The following is a 19,394-nucleotide window of genomic DNA, read 5'->3' as shown; positions in this document are numbered from 1 at the left end:
TTTACTTTTATCTATTGGTGCTTAATCTAATTTGTTACAACAAAAATACTACCAAATATCCATCAACATAAGGGATTATCCTGATCAAAGAGCTATCAGATTGTCTAGAAATCTAGACAAAGAACTGCAAAAAAATTACCTGCCATCTACTGCTGGCTGACTACACAAAAGACTTCACCAAGTATGTTAGATGGCCCATTCCTAATCCTTTTCAAATATAAAGGGCAACAGCACCAGACGGGGATGATATCAAAACACCGGACCAGAATGGAGATGCGAGGGCAACAGCGGAATGTCCACTAAGCAAGGAGTTCTCAAGTGAAAAAGGTCCTGTCGCCAGCCAACCTACCTCTTGGAGCTTTACGAGCACTTCTGTTATGGTGAACAACGAGGTATTCCCCCTCATACTTGACGCCTAGTTTAAGACAGTTCTTCTCCACTGCTGGAGGGCTTTACTTGGCACCCATCACATATGCTTCATAATGTGGTTGTAAGATAAGCTCCGTGAAGAAAGATGCTCAGTCTTTCATACTTTTATATCTTTAACCACTTTTGCATGCCTTACAAATAGCACTGCTATTAACTAATTTACTCCTCAATACGAATCATCATTTGTCCCTTTTCTCCACAGCTAAACAGATCCAAGAGAGAAAAAGTGCAAGAAAGAAAAGGAAAGAGAAACTAACAAGAAAGAAACTTCTTCCTCTCAGCCTTAGGATTTCAGAGACATCATATTACGTTATTCGGAAAAAATATGAGTATTTCTCTGTCCAATTCCCATTACTCTCTCTTACCAAAAGCTTAATTTATATTGATATAAAAAGGGTGGACAAGATCAACAGTCACCTCATTATCCTTAAGGAAACAAAGGCCCAGAGGTGAGTGAGACAAGTGCCCGAGAGCACAGATAATTTAATGGCAGCACAAGGACCAGAATCCAAGGATCATGACCCAGCCCAGTGCTTTGTACAATACTCTGTTCTAACACCAAATTACTACGTTCTCCAAAAATATTGCTAAAACTCAACTTACTGGATAAAGAAGAGTGCAAAAAGCACTATACCTCTGCTAATTTCATAAACTTAAAGAAATTAGGACTACATTCTTAGGGAATGAACGGACGATGCCCAGAAAGGCTGATGACATTTCTGTTCTAACTAAGAAATGTTCTGTTTGTTTCTGTTGAGAAACATTCATTCTATAAATATAGAAATGAAGTGGCAATGAAGAAGCCTAAATCTAAACTAATCACCCCCACCCCCTTCATTTTCTATCTTCTCTTCTCTAAAAATTGTGCTTCTTAAGACAGGAAAATTCCATGAGGCTTTGAAACCTTTCCCATACAGCATCTGGCAGAGTGCCTGGTACATAGCAATACCCTCGACAAGTGTCTGCTACATAGATGAATGGTAACTGTTGTCATATTTCTTCTTGATCATTTTAGAACAAGGGCCTAGAGATTACATATCAGATGACAGATAGTCTTAACATTTCATTGTTGGGAATTGTGGGCAGATGCAACTAGAGATAACCTTTCTCTATCCCGTAAAGCAGATATACAAAAACTTTGTTGTTCACGATTGAAATAGTAAATACCAAGTCTATAATATATAAAAATTCTAGACTAAATCCAATACCAAACTAAGCCTGAGCCTACACTAAACACGCTATATATAGCATATATATGTACATGTATACATACATATAATACATCACACACACATATATGTAATACTCACGTACACCGTTTACTTAGTGCCTACTGTAGACCCAAATACTTTATAAACATAATACCACTCACGCAGCTTTTCGAGATGTTATTTTCATTTTACAAGAAAAACAAGGCTAAGATTTTAGATCGCATGTCTACGTTCACATAACTGGTCAGTGGCAGAACTGAGTCTTAAACCAAGATCCATTCACTTACAGGGGACCGTCAGGAGAACCAGAAAGACACAAACGCTCTAAGAGAAAGAAAAGCTGGAGGAGGAGAAACTAACTGGTAGCAGAACAAGCAGGTGGTCCCTGAGAGGAGAAGGCAGGTGAAGACCAGCAGAGCCTCCGTAAGGCAGCATTCCAGAACATGTGTTACACAGCATCTGCCCCAGAGCTGATCATCATCCAGTTCTGGACTTTGGGGGGGGAGGGGGGGGAGGGGCGGGGTGCCCATTCCACAAGGTTCTCATCCCTAACTTTCCACAAGATTCCCTCTTTCTTCCAGCCACAAACCACACTAATCTGAGTGTTTCCCTACTTTTCTCATTTGCTGCCTCACTGTAAGGATAATGACTGTAAGGATATTTCAAAGCAACCAGGATATTTCTTTTAATTAGAAAGAATTAGTTTAAAAGCAATAAAGTAATAGCTAATCTTCCTTATTCATTCATTAAAAGCAATTCCCTGAAGATCTACAGTAGGAACAGTGCCAAACATGTAAGCGCTCAGTGAATAATTACATCAATTAACGTTGGTATTGTCAGAATCAGAGAAATGGACTAGATAAAAAAGTTCATTTCAACTAGAATGAATATAGAATTATATGAGAAAGAGAAACTATTTTAAATAATCATGCTTAATTAAATAATGTACTTTAAAAATCATCTAGAAATATGTAATCACAAATAGTCTTGCTATATTCAAAGATCTTTTTTTTTTTTTTTTTAAGACATTATAACATGTTTTCATAAACCACAAATAAGCTCTTGGTTTCTGGGATTATTCCTAAATAACTGTACAGCTACTCAAAAAAGAATTTTTTTTATAAGCTCATGACCAAGAGATCCAGATTTTAAAATTTCTACAAAAGCATTTGCGAACGCCCCTCAGTCATCTGTACTTAATAATCATGTTCAATCACCGGCACCCGATTCTACATAACTATGGCTGAATCAAGGAGACTTATTGCTACCCGCCCTGACTATAGGTACTTCTAAGAGATTCTCCCACAGGAAGATACTTTGTTTGCTGGTGAGAAGATGATAATTAAAGAAAGACTACTTTGATTTTGAGAAATTACAAGTTATCTCCTATGTTGGACACACACTTAGCAGAAGTTTCTATGTAAAGAGCGCATATCCTCTAGGGCCTGTGCTGTGCTGGAGGAAAGGGGAGTGGAGGGATCACACTTATTTTTACTATAGGTAGGAAGAGGTCATCAGCCCTTCCAGTTAGTATGGATCTGCCTTTTTATAATGTTTAAGGATAACTACCTTAATACTATCAATAGCAAGTGATGTTTTTCAAATTCCTCACTACGCTGCCTAAGGAACAGATAGATGTTCCTACACCTGACCTCACTTAGGCAGACTGAACCTGAACTAGCAAATACACAGTCATTTATGCAAAAAATACATTTTGTTGAATCCTTCAATACTCTAGTTTTATGTATATACATAGGAAAAATTTAAGCTTTTAAACTTTACAGCTCATTTCCTCAACAAGCTAGAACTTAGGAAAAACAAAAATCAGCTCTCCTACGTTATTAAATGATTCTTTATATAGACATTATATGTGTATCATTAGGCAAATAAGCTTAATGGATGAGAATATAAACTTCGAAACCACAACTTAAATTATTTAGCATAACTTCAACAAAAGTGCCCCCAAACACTTATGTAACATTCACTAAATAACCAATTTGTGATTTGCCAACTATATTAAAAAGTAGAGGCTAAATAATGATTTAGTTTGTTATATTTCAGCTTTGAACTCAATATAGAAAAGATTATTTACCCTCTCCTATAGTCATCACTAAATGAACAGGTTACACAAAAAACAAAATTATTTCTACTGAATTCTCTTACCTGCTACCCTCATCTTCGATTTTTCAATCTATGGCACTTTTCATTAAATAACTCCTAAAATCAAAAGAAAAGGCAAACAGATTAGGTCCACAACCAGCGTTCCTCCTTCAACTCAGTGGGGTGTATATAGTAAACTAATTAAATAACTGTCACGACATTTCTAAGCATTCTAACAAGACTAATACCTAACGGAAAAAACTCTTATCACTGGGCCTACTTCCACTGGACCATACAAGCTACTGAGAGCACAGTCATGTCTTATCACTGCTGTGTCCCCCAGCTCCCTAACTGAATGAACAAATGAAGAAAAAATTGCCATCAAGTATGTGAAGAGAAGATAATGCCTTATTACTCTCAATAATTATGCATCTATAAAGATCTTTGGATATTTAGTTGCAAACTTTCAGTTTACAGTTGAGGTCCACGGAGGTTAAGCTGCATATCCAGCCACGGAACAAATTATTTGTAGAATACGGTAGGATTTAGGTCTGCTGGTTCCCGTTTCAGGGCTCGCTTCACTATATGATGACGCTTTATTTTTAGTGAGACATAATTTAGGTGTCACTATGAAAAGCACTTTTGGGGCTTCTTATTTTAATACCAGGGTTCTCTTCCTCTTCATGTTTTTATAAGTTTTTTAAAAAATATATTTATAAGTATAGACTCACAATTTTAAATATTCCAGCAATTATCACCTATATTATCCACCAATGAAGAAATTACTCATTGATTTTATCCTAATAACAACAAGCGACAGACGCTGGGGGGAAAAAAAAATTCTGTATTTCCCTCCTAAGAAATAGTTCAAGAAAGGTAAAATTTTAAAAAGCAAATGGAAAAGCAAGTAAATGAGGCTGCCAGGAAATTCATGCCCAGATTTAGCTGGAGAGCTACCACAGTGCACTCAATCTACTGTACAGGAAAGGAATGCAAAAGAAAATTTTGATTAACGAATCACATTAATCAAAAATACACCTTTATTTTAGGCTGTTTTCATACCGATTGATGTTTAATGTTGAAGTCCGATCTAGTAACACATAGACTGTGTCAAATAAAAATAATGGCACACCCCTGAAGGACACTAAAAGTGAGGAATCCTGTTTCCTTAGCCACCAATAAAAAATAAGCAGGGTGGAGAGGGGTGGCGGGCATCCACGTGATGAGGGCTCTCAGGCTAACCCCCTTTCTTCTGCCCAACCTACCCTGAAGAAAACATCAACACTATTGATTCCTTTACCTTTGTTAGTTTCTGAACACCTTCCACATAATAGAAAAAGTCAATGTTCTCTATCTATTTAAACTAACTACTTAGCCACAGGCTCAGAAAGTGCCAAAAGGAAACGAGATTCTCAAGTATCCACAAACCACGTAAAAGCAGGAAAAAAACAAACAAACTCAGCTTTTCAAGTGAAAACCCCACGTGGCTATAAATCCTCTTTTGACTCCCAGTAAAAATGGACACTACGTTCACAACACACGTGACTTTCCTCCCAGCTAATATTCCAAAATCATAGGAAAATTTCTTTGAGAGTGTGACAGAGTTGGGCAGACATTTGCTGTTCTATTTCACTGTTTCCATTACCTGCTGAGGCCCCACCTGTACAATTAAAGTCACTGTCTCACAGAGCTGCCATCTGTTTGCACTGCCCAACAAGCCTCTTCCTAAACTGATCGCTAGAGTAAGACTGCAAAATAAGCAACAACGACTGTCTAGCTGAATTCGTGTTTTCCATTCAATTTCTCAGAAACACTTAGGAAAATCTCTAAATCAAAATCTCATCTCGGTCGTAACATTTTTAATTAGTTTGCTTAAGAACCAAATTAGTGTTGCAAAAATGTAAACCAGTATAAAGAGTATTCGATATATTTGAAAGCAAATCAAGGAGCATGTTTATGATGTGCCACTTCAAAATCATTCCTAACTTGTCTTTTTAGAGGACATTTTAAAATAAAGAAAATCATTATATATAGTTATCTTAGGGGGAAAGAAACACCAGCTTAATAGAATTCGGTATAAACCTGAAGCTGAACCTCCAACAATCAGGTGGGAACAGAACAGGTCCACAGAAAATGATCGCAGCAATAAAAGGATAAAAATGCCTCTGCTAGAAATTCAGAGTTCTTTAATCCAGAAGCAATAGGTAAAAGAATTTATAATTTTTCTTATATGCTCATTAAAAGGTAGAGATACAGAAATTAGAGCCACTTATCAAAACTAGAATACCGATGGTAGGGGAAAATATTTTTTAGAGCAGATTAACACAAAAACAAAAACAAAAAACAAAAAAACAGGTAGCACATTTGTGAAACATATATTGGCCCAAACAAGAAGATTCAGTGTTTTAGATAAATGACTAGACCAGATCAGGTTGCTGATGCACAAACATCCCAGAGTCCACTGCAAGGAGGGTCACTGTGACAGCCCTGAGCAGTGAAACACTATTCTGGATAAACATTAAATAAGTATGTGACCTAGCCCCAAGAAGAGAGCCTCAGTTAGGGTCTCAGACTGATAAACTGGATTTCTTTGAATGTTTTGTAATTTTACCATTTCCGTTAGCCCAAATATCTACTGTAGTCTAATTTAGGGGAGTTTTGTTAAAATTAGGCCTGAATAAGCAGTTATGGTCCTAGAATCAATTAACTTCAGGAACAAGCAATAAGAACACAGGTCAAGTGATATTTTCATTCTTTTCTTAATGAGTGGATTCCAGCTACATTGTATGAATTATAACACCATTCTATATCCACAAAATGAGCCATAAAAATAATTATCAGAAGGAGGAGGTCTTGCCAGTTAACATAAACCGTGCATGTAACACTGTAGTTCCCAAACTCTCCAGTTGTAGTGGGTATTACAATAGCATTACAGATGAGGTCGATTGATTTGTCTAAGGTCATATGAAAAGTGAAGAAGAAGCTGATACTACAAACAAATCCATTTCCCTTTCACCCCGGCAGCTTACTGACATACTCTGATGTAAGAAGCACATCGACAGAAGTCCATGCCAGTCAATTTAGCTTTGGTAGATTGCTCTGGGAATTGCTAATCTCTGCTGTCAACTGGCCACTCCAGAGACCTGGCAGTTTGTCAAAATGACTAAGCATGTGTATTAGAACCGCCGTCCAACACGGAAAGGATATGAGAAAATGAAGTACACAGACACACCTATTGATGCATTTAATACTAACAAACAATAACCACTTAATTAAACCAGAAGAAAATACTACAAATTATACTCCATATATATAAAGTATTACTCAGTTCAATCCAGCTTTATCTCAGTGCTGGCAAAAATGCAGTTTTAAATGAATTAACTGAGTGACATCCATACAATTCTAATATTTATGTGAGCTGGGGTTTTTCAAGAGAACGAAGGGGAAAAAAAAAGGTCAAAACACAAGCAGATAAAGTATATTTAGGACCAGCAATGGTTAATTATGTGTCAACCTGACTGGGTCACAGGGTTCCCAAACATTATTCTGGGTGTGTGTGTATGAGGGTGTTTCTAGATGAGATTAACATTTGAGTAAAGCAGACTGCCCTCCCCAATGTGAGTGGGCCTCATCCAATGTGTTGGAGGCCTAAACAAGACAAAAAAGGATAAAGGAGCATTCACTATCTCCGAGCTGGGACATCAGGACTTCATCTGCCTCCAGACTTGGACTGAAACTTACACCACCGGTTCCCCTGCTTCTCAGGCCTTTGAACTCTACCATTGACTCTCCTAGGTCTCCTGCTTGCCAACTGCAGAGCCTTTGATACCTTAGTCTCTACCACTGCATGAGCCAATTCCTTCTGTCTGTCTGTCTAATCTATCTCCTATTGGTTGTTTCTCTGGAAAACCCAGACTAATACAGCACCCCTCAAAATTAGAATGTAAAACATTCTAGAATCCAGATACATTTCTGTCTTTTCTATATAGAAGGACAGTTTCCATTTATAAGAATGGGAGATTTTTTTTCTTCTTTTTGAGAGGATCCATTATATTGTTTCTCATGGAGTATATGCTTCTTCCATGGAGAGTAACTGATTAGGAAAATATAAATTTTTGATTCCAGAGCAGTTAAAGAGAGATAATAGTAAGATCACAAAAAGATGATAGGACTAAGTCACTAGGTTATTCTGATTTTACATTTACAAACAAAAGTATGTTATAAAAAAAAATTATTTGCAAAAATACCTGCATTTATGTGAATAAAATAGAACCAGTGTTGGCAAACTTTTTCTGTAAAAATGGCAGACAGAATATTTTAGGCCACAATGTCTCTATTGCAACTACTGGCTTTGCATTCTAGCTAGAAAGCAGTCATTCTACATTTTCCTCAATTGCTCTCCATGGAATAAGCATATACTCCATGAGAAACAATACAACGATTCTCTCAAAAGGAAAAAAATCCTCCCATTCCTATATATGAAGCTGTCCATCTATATAAAAAAGACAGAAATGCATCTAGGTTCTAGAATATTTTCCAAAGTGATCACAGGAGATATTTAAAAAAGAGGGATAAAATTAAATCTTCTCTCCTATTTCATTAACTGTAAAATCATGTTGGGTGAGGAGAAATTGAAAGTTTTCTTTATATAATGGTATTTAAAAGTGATTGTTTTTGTAATGCTCAAAAAGGAAGGAGAGGTTAACCGTACATCTGTTTAGCTTTAAAAATTCCAAATATTTATCTTTTAAAATGTTTTCTTACATAAAAAGTTACCACCACAGACTGCTATTAAGTACCCTGTCTCACCCAGATGCTGCTATACAAACATCTTGCCAGGCTGAATGAATTTTGAAATAACAAAATGAAGAGGGGTAAAAAGGTTGCATTCATTTGAATCTTAACATTTAAAAAACTGAGTATGATGTCTGAGTTGCTTCCACTGTTACAAATTTTGTGAATTTAATAAAATTTGGTGTTAACACTAAATGCTTAATAGAAAAAAAATCCAATTACTAGAGAAAGTATTTTAGTAGGAGACTGATACTGAATCCTGTAAAACGGATTTTTAAAAAATAAACTATTTTAACAGACACGTCATACATCTTTTAAAAGTATGACCTGATGATGTTAAAGGGAACATTTTTTAATGACTGCCTAACAACTAGAAAAATATCCTAGGTTTTTAGGTAACCAAAGTAACTTTACATTTTGACTAGGAGAAACAGGTGCAAAAACAAGGTTTTTGTTTGTTCGTTTGTTTGTTTGTTTAATTTGGGAAGGGGGAGAGGAGATCTGTGTGAAGTCTATAATGCCAAGAACACTTTTTCCAAAAAATCGCTTTGGAAAATATAAACGCATTCACTCCTGCCTTTAAAAAGGTGAGACCGCAGAGCAACAGACCAAAAATTTTAAAATAATGGCTCAACAATAACAATAAATAAATCTTTTAGAATAAAACTTGAATGTTCTGTTGAAAATCTTGGGAAGAGAAGGATATGGATTGACCTACGCCTGGATCTTTAAGTTACCTGAACTACTATCATACAGCTTTTATTTTCTTAATGGCATCATATCGAAATTACATTTAAAAAGCATTAATATTTAAATGTGGCTAAGAAACAGAAACAGGACTAAAAGTATGCAATGGAAAATCACGAATGAGCCAGAGAGTGGTTTTAACCCCACTCCCATCCCCAGCCCCTACCACATACATAGACTGTTAACCAATGCTTGACATAAAACCTACTGGGATTATACTGGGTGGATTTAGCTTTCCTCCACTGTCCACCATAAATTGGTGTGTTCTACATGCCCTTGGGTCGGCGCCAACTTCTTGGTGACCTTATGAATGAGTGATGTCCACCATGTTGTGTCCTCAACAGCCCTACTCAGCTCCTGTAGACTCATGCCTGTGGCTTTTTATTCATCTCATAGTTAGTCTCTTTTCTTGCTGCCTTCTATTTCTCCCAGCATTGTTCTTTTTTAAAGAATGCTGCTTTCTCATGATGTGCCCAAAGAAAGACAGCTTCAGTGCAGTCATTTTTGCCTCTGGGGATGTTTCAGGCTTAATTTGCTCTAGGACCCACTTGTTCCTCTATCTAGTGCTCCAAGTATCTCTGTAGGGCTCTCTCGCAGCACTGAATTTAGAACGAATCGAATGTTTTTCCTATCAGCCTTCTTCACTGTCCAATTTTCAAATCTGTACATAGTAATTGGTGAACAAGGCTGTGGATAACCTTAGCTATGCTTTTTTTTTTTTTTTTTTCTGGTTCTCCTGACAGTGGATGGAAAGTTTCTAGTTAATCTACAGTAGCTATATAAAATTTTATTAATAATAACAATAATAAAAAGACAAAATCTAACTATAATACAAACTTGTCCCTACAGCTAAAAACCAGTTAGCAAAGGTGCTCCGCCTAGACCAACCCTGCCCCATTGTCTTAGTGTATGGAGAAGTAACTTAAACTTTCGTGGCCAAAAACTTTTTTTAAAGAAAGGGTGTACTGAGCCAAATGCTAGCCAGAGAAAGCAGCAGACCCTGCCTGGGGCACAACCAGCAAGACACTGCAGCTATGCCAGCTGGAGAAGACAACACGTCCACAGTCCTGGAGTCATTTGATGGGGCTCTTTTATGCTAACAGTTTGGGGAAGAAAGATGTGAGTCATTTTGAAAGAATTTACAATGGCTAGAGACAAAGGGGGTGGGAGAAGGTGAGGGGAAGCCAGTCCTGGGAGAGGTGCAAGGTCCATAAGGAAGAAGTGTCTGTTCTTCAGGATCGGTTGTGGGCAACAGTCTGGGAAGATAGTGGGTAAGCAAGAAGCAGAGGATCTTGTGGTCTGTGGCCATGGGTGGTTGGCAACTGGACTGTTCTCTCTGGATAATCGTGGCTCCACGTGGAAGTTATTCAAAGGGTCACCAACAACTGAAAAGTGTAAGCAGTCTTTTGTTGGTTTTGCCCTGCAGTTGTTAACTGATTAACCTCTCTAATCTCTTCATTTCAACCTTCAGCCTGCTGTAATTTAGGACATCTCAGAATTTTCTCCTTGTCATAACCAAACATGACAGATGACACTGCATTCTGAAAGCATTTCATCGTGGTTCAGCTCGACATTAAGAGTTCAGAGTACAGCTCCTCCGACCAATGTGAATTAGCTAGAGACCTAAAGTCCTTACCTCTCCAGAAATGTGATATCAGATTTCTAAAATATTTCAGTTGATCAAAAAGCATTTAACTGTTTTCTGTCAATATGTCAAGTGATTAAGCACTATATGGGCATATTCTGCTTCCCCTCCCAAATTCAACATAGGTAAGTAACTTTTTCCCAACAAAGATATTTCATTGTCCAAGATGATGCCACAAAAGGAAGCACCATGAGCAGGCGGGGCTGTGCTTCTCTGAATGCTTATCAGTGAAGACAGATTTGTCCCCACCTACAGATATCCTCTCTTTCAATTCCCAGTATGCTACCACAGCGTTCTCTGTGAGTTGGCAGCCAAAGTTCAGGTTTACTCTGACACAGGTTTGGTGCTTAACCCTAATTACCACTATATCCTAACACTACTTGAGAGGACGGTAGGTGGCTGGTATTTATGCTTATAATCAGCTAGCATTAATGAGGGTCAGAGTGATGATAAAGATAAAACTCAAATGATCAAGCCACACTCAATGTCAATGTGACATTAAGTAAATATTTCAGTGGACTGTAATTACAAAGTGGAAATCACTAAAGTACAAAAAAGTTAGAAATAAGACTTCAAAACTGAACCATCAACACATAAATGACTGGAAATGGTTAGGATGAAAATAATATGGGGCCACACTGGAGTGCTTTATTATACCCTGTAATATAGCTAAGTTGCATTTTAAAACACTCATCAGTATAATTAACGTAGGGAGGAGGCAAGAGAACTAACCGTTAAATCAAGCTACATTCAGAGACTGCAATGTGCTGATCAGCCCTGCAGCCAGGCTGATAGAGGACACCTGCAGAAGAAAGGAAGCTTTCTGCTGCGATTGCTAACAGCCCATTTCCCACACCTGTGAAGGGGAAACAGGACAGAGTCTTAAGTGGCATCCTACACAAAATAAAATTGTTCATTCCCTATGGCTAAAACCATGGGGAACCTATGGATTAAAGGCTGGGAACTGCCAGTAGGCCTTTCACGCTACATATTCTTATATTCTCATGCTACATACTTCTATCCTCTCTCACTGTATGTCCCTATCAAAGGAACTATAACTCACAGGAACTAAAGAATGATATATAAACTGAATTCCCCATCACTTTCGGGGGCCCTCTCACTGCCTTTACTCTCTCTCAGTCCTTGTCTCTCTTTATTGTCTCTGTCCCTCTGAGTCTGTCTCTGGCTCTCTGGCTCTCTGCCTCTGATAGAAAACCACACTATCTGTGGAGTGTTACCCCTTTTCCAATAAACTTTCCTTTTGACTCTAACTTTGGCGTGTGTTTGAATACCTTCTACATTCTCTGCCAAGAACCCTCTCTCTCAGTGCAGGGAATTTGCCCTGTCCTGCATCATAATCATCATTACAAATAAATGACAAGTAAGGACACCTTAAACTCTTATAAACATGGTAAAAGATCTGGAGAAATGTTGCATTATAATTACTTTATTTCATAGTTTCTATGCATCCCAATAACCCATTATCATAACGAGAGGGGGCTGTGGTTCACTCGGTTTTACTGACTCTAAGGTGCATACTATTTCCTTCATTTAACATATCTGAAATCAGGATTAGGCTTACAAAATATTTTTTTTCTTAGTAGTATGTGAAATAATGGTGTACTTACAAACATCTTAGATTAACAAAACACCATATCTGGTTCTCTGAAACCCTGCCATGGAACCCACAGCATGGACACCGCAATTATGGCAGGTTTGTCAAAATGCAAATTCCTGAGCCCAGAACCCCTGTGAGTGAGGATTAAAACCCCTGCAAGGTTAAGTAGCTCCCCAGCTGATTCTCATTCAAGCTCAGATCTGAGAACTTCGGATCTACACCAATCCAAACACAGAGAAATTTAGGTGAATTTAAAAAAAAAAAAAAAAGTGAGGCATATCTACGCCAAAAAAGCCCAAAGGTAAAATTCACAAGACAAGCGTTTTCATTCTTTCCTTACCAATGCGTGGACATTAGCCTGACTCTAGGCCAGGTCTCCTGTGGGAGTGAGGAGGGAGAGGTGGCAGTGAATAAATCCGGAGAAACAGAACTCCTGTTTGTAATGGTTACAGCAGATTGTTGTTTTTAAATTTACCCAAATGTCTTGCCATTTTTCTTCATCTTCTAGCACAGGATTTTGCTTAAAAAGTCATCATCCAGTTGAAATGGTGATCAAATTTCTGTAACTGAGAGCACAAACATCCCCCAAACAGAAAACAAAATGACATTTAGTTCTGCCTGCTCCTTCAGAGTTCTGCAACTGTTGATTAAAGAGCTATAATCTAACTACTTTAATCCTACACCACACCATCAAAGAGGAGAAAGATGAATGGATATAAATAGGTATTATTGAGGACAATGGAAAAAATAATAGTACATACATTTTAACTACAAGAAGTTGAACATAAGTAGGGTAAATAAGTATCTACTTCATAAATTGCTACAGAGATTATAGAGGCACAAATTTATATACAGTGTAACTACCTTCATCTCATATAACTATTTTACATTATATCAGATGAGAAGCTACATGATCCCATTCTGAATGCATATTTAAGAATTCCCCTACATATATACTACATATACTAATTGTCAGACCTTTGTGAAGAAATGGAGGAGCAGAGTGGTTCCATCTGCCCAAGGCCCCTGGATAGCATACCAATTCTAACAAAAACAAAACAAAAAACTCTGAAAGCTGGGGAACTTCTTAACCTTGCAGGGGTTTTAATCCTCACTCCTAGGGGTTCTGGGCTCAGGAATTTGAGTTTCAAAAAGCCTGCCTGATTATCATGTCCATACTGTGGGTTCCATGGCGGTTAGGGTTTTAAAGAACTAGGTATGGTGTTTTATGAATCTAAGCTGTTTGTAAGTATGTCATTGTTTCATATACTACTAAGAAGAAATATGTTGTAAACCTAATCCTGATTTCAGACATGTTAAATGATGGAAGTAGTGTGGACCTTAGAGTCAGTAAAACTGAAGAAACCACAGCCCCCTCTCATTATGATAAAGGGTTACTGGGAAGCAGCCATTTGCAAAGAGTAAGTAGTAAAAAGCTTCTGGTGTAAAATTTTCTGAATAAATTTTAAAAATATTTTTTATGGACCAAAGTTCCTTAAAAACACATTTACTGATCACATAACTGCAGATAATGGTTTTGACAGGTAGTATACCTGGTACCACGATAACACTTCGACAAGCCTTGCAGAACTTAGGATGAAAATCAATTCAGGAACTCACTCATTTCTAGAGTTTTCCTCATTTTAACACAAAAACTTAACCAGGGTTCATCAATGGATGAACGACTAAACAAAATGTGGTATATATCTTTAAGTGGACTATTATTCAGCCATAAAAAGGAATGAAGTCCTAACACAAAGTCCTGTCAGTGAAAGAAGCCAGACACAAATGATCACGTATTATGACTCCATTTATATGAAATATCTAGAACAGGTAAATCCATAGAGACAGAAAGCAGACTAGTGGCTGCTGAGGGTTGGAGGATGGGGTGAATGGGGGATAACTGCTTATTGGACATGAGGTTCCCTTTGGGGGTGACATAAGTGTTCTGAACTAAACAGAAGCAATGACCGCACAACTCTGTGAAGGTACTAAATGTCACTAAACTGTACACTTTAAACTGGTAAATTTTACGTTATATGAATTAAATTTAATTTTTAAAAGGAAATTGGAAAAAGAAAACTCACTGGACTAAAACTAGAAAAATCATGAACACCAGATGAAAAAATTAGACTAGAAATAAGGAAAATGTAAGTAAAATGAGAACAGTTTCAACGAAACAGAATAACCAATGAAGAAATGTAGGGATACTGATAGGGTCAGCTGTGGAAACTCAGAAGTATTGGAACACTTAATTACCTCCTCTGAGAGAAAGTCAGCTGACCTTATTTTGGAAAATGAAAATCATAAAACCTTTTAAAGTTTCAAGATCTTGAGAGTGTTGTTCAATCTCTGCAATCAGATTAAGAAAACAAGGCATTGCATGATATTAAATAATTTGGTCAATGCCATTCACAAAATAAAAAAAATGCAGAACTACTATTTAAAATCCACATTAACTGATCCCAAGAACAAGAACTCTTCTGGACTAAGTTCCAGAGAGATTTTTGCTACTGTACTAAGCTCTGAGCTGGATTTTTGTGATACCTAAGACCGAAAGCTTTTGCTTCTTGGGTCTTGGACTTTTTTCAGCTTTATGAAATGGGTGTAAAGCAAGGTGGGGGTGGGGGTGGGGGTGGGGGTGGGGGAGACAGAGAGGGAGAGAAGGAGGCTGACTGCCTCACAGACAGTAGTTTTATGAGAGCCCAAGATGTCTTATTCATGGTATTCATAATACCTGTAATAATTACTGGCACATAGTAGTTACTCTCCATTTTTAAATGAATAAAAATTTTTAAATACTGAGACATTTAAGACCTAAAATATGCGGTAAAAAATAATAAGGCTCTTATGATCCCCAACAGGCAACACTGCTCTTTTGCCATTTAACAGTCTCTGAGCCCTCTGACTCTCTCAATTCCTTTCGTTTGAATGTAGCTTCATTGATTATGAAAAGATTAGTTGGCAATGCTTAAGGAAGCAATCCATATTAAAATTTTGTAATAAAAAATTAAGTTAATTTCGAAAGCTGCTTTAACACAGCACTGCTCAGTCTTACTTTAACTCCCTTTTCAATAGAAGCCCCCTAGACTGGGCATTCTGGGGAGCCTGCCCTGTATCTTTTTTTTAAAAAGTTCACATTGTGACAGATGATTACTAGAATTAGTGGGGATGATCACATTGTAAGTTATAAAAATGTCGAATCACTAGATTGTACACCTGAAACTAATATAACCAATATGATTATATAACAACTACACTTGAAAATAAATAAAATGGCTTATTTGCGGATGATTCTGAAAGGTCCTCAGGATGAGAATTACTGCATTGAACTCTTACTTCTTACTATCAAGAAATGCTAGTCTTTAATGAACTGAAAAAAACATTACACAGATTTTGTAAAACAAAGCTTCTAACACTTGCATAAAAGTGAAAAAAAAAAGTGACTTAATCAGTTCAAGAGACTGGCAGCTTTTAAAAGAGGCACAGAGAATGCCATGCCAAAGCCAGATGCTTTGCAACCTAGGATGTGACGACCTAGGATGGTAGCATTGGGATAGAAAGGATTAAAGAAGATATGTGAACGGCATAAGTTATTAACTTTTATTTTTCTAAGTTAAATGGAGATCCCTTTGTACTCTGTAATACACTGAATACAGTCATGCATCACTTAACAACAAAGACTCGTTCTGAGAAGTGTCAATAGGCAATTCTGTCCTTGTGCAAACATCATAGGGTACATTTATACAAACCTAGATGGCATAGCTCAGTATATACCTAGGCTATATGTTAAAGCCCACTGGCCTTAGGTTACAAGCCTGCATAGTATGATACTGTGCAAAAGAATAAATCTAGCACAAGATAACATGATCCAATCAAGAGATGAAGTAAACACAGGCTATATGAGGATGCTGCAGGTGTAGCATGGTATACTGTTTTTACAGCAAATTTTTTTTTTATAATTAAAGAGTACACGCTAAAATAACAATAAAAAGTATAGGATAGTAAATACATAAACCAGTATCAGACTCGTTTATTATCAAGTATTATATACTATGCATACAGTTGACCCTTGAACAACACAACTTTCAAGTGTGAGGTTCCTCTCATATGTGGACTTTTTTTTCAAAATACGGTCAGCCCTTCCCATTTGGTAGTCAACCAACTGTAAATATAAAACAGTCTATTTGACCCACAGTGGGGAATCCAAAGTTAGGAATGTGAAAATACCACTTTCCATTCGTGGTTGGTGGAACCCAGAGATGGGAAAGGCGACTCTGGGGTCAAGACTTACGTGTGAATTTTCTACTTGGCAGGAGTCCAAGCCTCTAAGCTCAGCTGTTGGAGGGTCAACTGTATGTCCTTCTTTTATACTGGCAGCACAGGTCTGCTTACACCAGCAGCACCTCAAACATGTGAGTAATGCACTGCACTATGACATCATCAGGTGATAAAAATTTTCAGCTCCATTATAATCTTATGGGACCATCCATCTGCAGTTGACTGAAGCACTATTATGTGGCCCACGACTGTGACTGTAACAGCAATATTTCCCAGAACTTGGAAACATGTGACAGGTTATGACTAGTCCTGCGAGGTGGTCAAGGGTGCAAGGAATTGGGGTTCTACTGTTAGCATCACCCTCCAAGGGTGTTCGTGTAATCTGTGCAAAATTAGAATAGATAAAATGACCTACTCTTTGGGTTGTAAGAAACAAATGCATCTATGAAAGCACTTGGCACAGTGCTTAGTAAGCAATCTATTATCTAGGACCATCACATCCATGTATTTTTGACTAAATAAAAAGGACAAGGTTCTGTCAATTAGACAGTATTTCTATATCGTTAAGAGAAAAAATTTTAAAGGTGGATGATGAAAACACAAAAAATCCCAGCTGTTTTTCTTAATATCAAATCGTAAATCTGTCATTTATATTATTTAGATCTAGGGTCACTCATATGGTAGAAACTGAGGCTAGTAAACAAATGGGGAAAAATAAAGAAACTGCACATTCATCAATGACACCCAACACCAATGGGCTGGATAAATTTTAAAATTAAAAGTGCCTCCAGGTTAGGAAACACTAAAACTTCACCAGTGGGCCAAGACGGCCCTTCACAGAGTTCAAATGTAACATCAACTCCTTCTCCCGCCTCTGTACAGCACTTAGCACACATTTCCGAGCCCCAGGCGCAGCCCCCAGGCTGACCGCGCGCCCCAGGTACCAGCGCCCAGCCCAGCGCCAGGTGCAGGCGCCGCCCCGGGAAGCCCGCGAGGGGTCACCGGCGGAAGACGAGCGCGCCGAGGCGGCGGCGGCCCCGACCCCGCCAACCGCGCCCCGGGCACCCCCGTTCGGCCCTCGCCCTCCCCTCGGGGGCACGCCCCGGGGCCGCCCCCGGCCGGCGGTCGCGGACTGAGCAGAGCATGAGGATGAAGCTGGGTGCACGACTCCCCGCAGCCCCCCTCCATCCTCCCCGTCCTCGGCCGCGGCTCCGTCCGCCTCCCCGACCGTCTCACCGGCCTCCCGCCCGCCTCTCCGCCAAGCTCGCGCGCCTTCCGGCCTCCCCGCGGTCAGTGCTGCCGGAGGCCGACGGGAGCCGCTGCCGCCTCCGCCTGCTCGCTACTTCGCTTCCTCCCGAGCTCCTCCGGCTTCCCCTCACCCCCGCGAGTGGCCCGGAGGAAGCCAGCGCGCTGCCCGGCCTCCTCCCTCGCTTCCCCGTCGCGACCAATGGGCCCCCGCAGCCGGGCAGCCGCGCCCGCCCCCTGGCGGTGGAGGACCGAGCGGGCGCCCCGGCGGGCGGGAGGCAAGGGCGGCAGGGAAGGGCCGGAGAGCGGAGGGAGGTGTCTGCGGTTGGGCCCGCCGCCCCCGCGCCCCGCCCCTCGTCCCCCGCCCCTTGCCTCCTGCCCCCTGCCCGGGGCTGCGCAATCTGGACTTGCCACGTGGGAGCCACGGCGGCAGCTGCTGCGCCGCGTTACAGCCCAGGCGAGTGGAAAACGGGTCACGCCCTCCTCCCTCCATTCACACACTCTCATCTTCCTGACTTTAGGGCAGAAATTTTAAAATAATCAATCCCATACGGAGATCCACCAACTAGGACGATATGAGATAGTCATGTCCACCTTGCTTCTTAGTCAATTTCCTTTTGATTCCTTGAAAGCTAGCTAATCTGTGGTGAAAATACTACCTGGCCAGAGCAGTGGAACGCTGGTGATCTTAAATGTTTGAGCCAAAGAGAAAGTAGTGCTTGTATTTTGCACGTCATTTTGTTTGAATTTTTCAGCAACACAATAGTTCGAAATTTTTCTCCTCTGCATACATTATTTCCATGATTGTGTTGAGTAGGTAATCCATCCACACCCCACTGCAAAACCTGACCTGAAAGAAAACACAAAGTTGTTTCATAATCCATATCCATATTGCAGAGTAATTAATAACTACCATTATTAATTATTATTAAATAGACTATCAAGACAACACATGGTCATAAAATTAAATTGAATTAAAGAAATAATAAGGTTTGACCATTGTAAGGTCTCCTACCAAGTCTTAGGTTTTCCTCTGAAAATGTTAAACAGAAAACCTAAAGAATAGCTATGAATTCTGGAGGTTTTATTCCACCTTTGAGTGAAGAAGTGAGAAATGCATTCTGAAAGAACTTTGTGCTGAACACTTTGCTGGACCTTTGATCGACCTTTGGGTGTATGTTCTCATTTAATGCTGAGGACTCAACCAAAGTAGATATTATTTGTGTAAGACTTTAACAAATCAAAAAGTCAAGGCTCCAAAACTGAGTTTAAAGAACTTGCTTAAAAATACAGTGTAGTAAATTGTGAAGTTGGAATTCCGGCC

The 19,394-nt window shown here is 39.1% G+C and overlaps 1 protein-coding gene across 2 annotated transcripts in view; it reads right to left on the bottom strand.

Annotated features, from left to right (window-relative positions):
- The window catches only part of FAM3C (FAM3 metabolism regulating signaling molecule C), a 48,423-nt gene extending 30,194 nt beyond the window's left edge, over nucleotides 1–18,229 (bottom strand). Inside the window, exons 1-3 of one of the 2 annotated variants that reach the window (XM_036230987.1) lie at nucleotides 18,062–18,198; nucleotides 12,885–13,110; nucleotides 3,804–3,857 (exon numbers count right to left, since the gene is read on the bottom strand). In XM_036230987.1, coding sequence (XP_036086880.1) covers nucleotides 3,804–3,816 — 13 coding nt within the window. In that variant the 5' untranslated portion in view covers nucleotides 3,817–3,857; nucleotides 12,885–13,110; nucleotides 18,062–18,198. Of the gene's footprint in view, nucleotides 1–3,803; nucleotides 3,858–12,884; nucleotides 13,111–18,061 lie in introns of both variants that reach the window. The other variant, XM_036230986.1, reaches the window with a different exon arrangement.
- Nucleotides 18,230–19,394: the final 1,165 nt, after the last annotated feature.

The sequence above is a fragment of the Rousettus aegyptiacus genome, unplaced genomic scaffold (genome assembly GCF_014176215.1).
Source record: "Rousettus aegyptiacus isolate mRouAeg1 unplaced genomic scaffold, mRouAeg1.p scaffold_m13_p_13, whole genome shotgun sequence".
Classification (NCBI taxonomy): Eukaryota; Metazoa; Chordata; class Mammalia; order Chiroptera; family Pteropodidae; genus Rousettus; species Rousettus aegyptiacus.
Note: the sequence above shows the minus strand (reverse complement) of the source record. Positions and strands in the feature narration are given on the sequence as shown.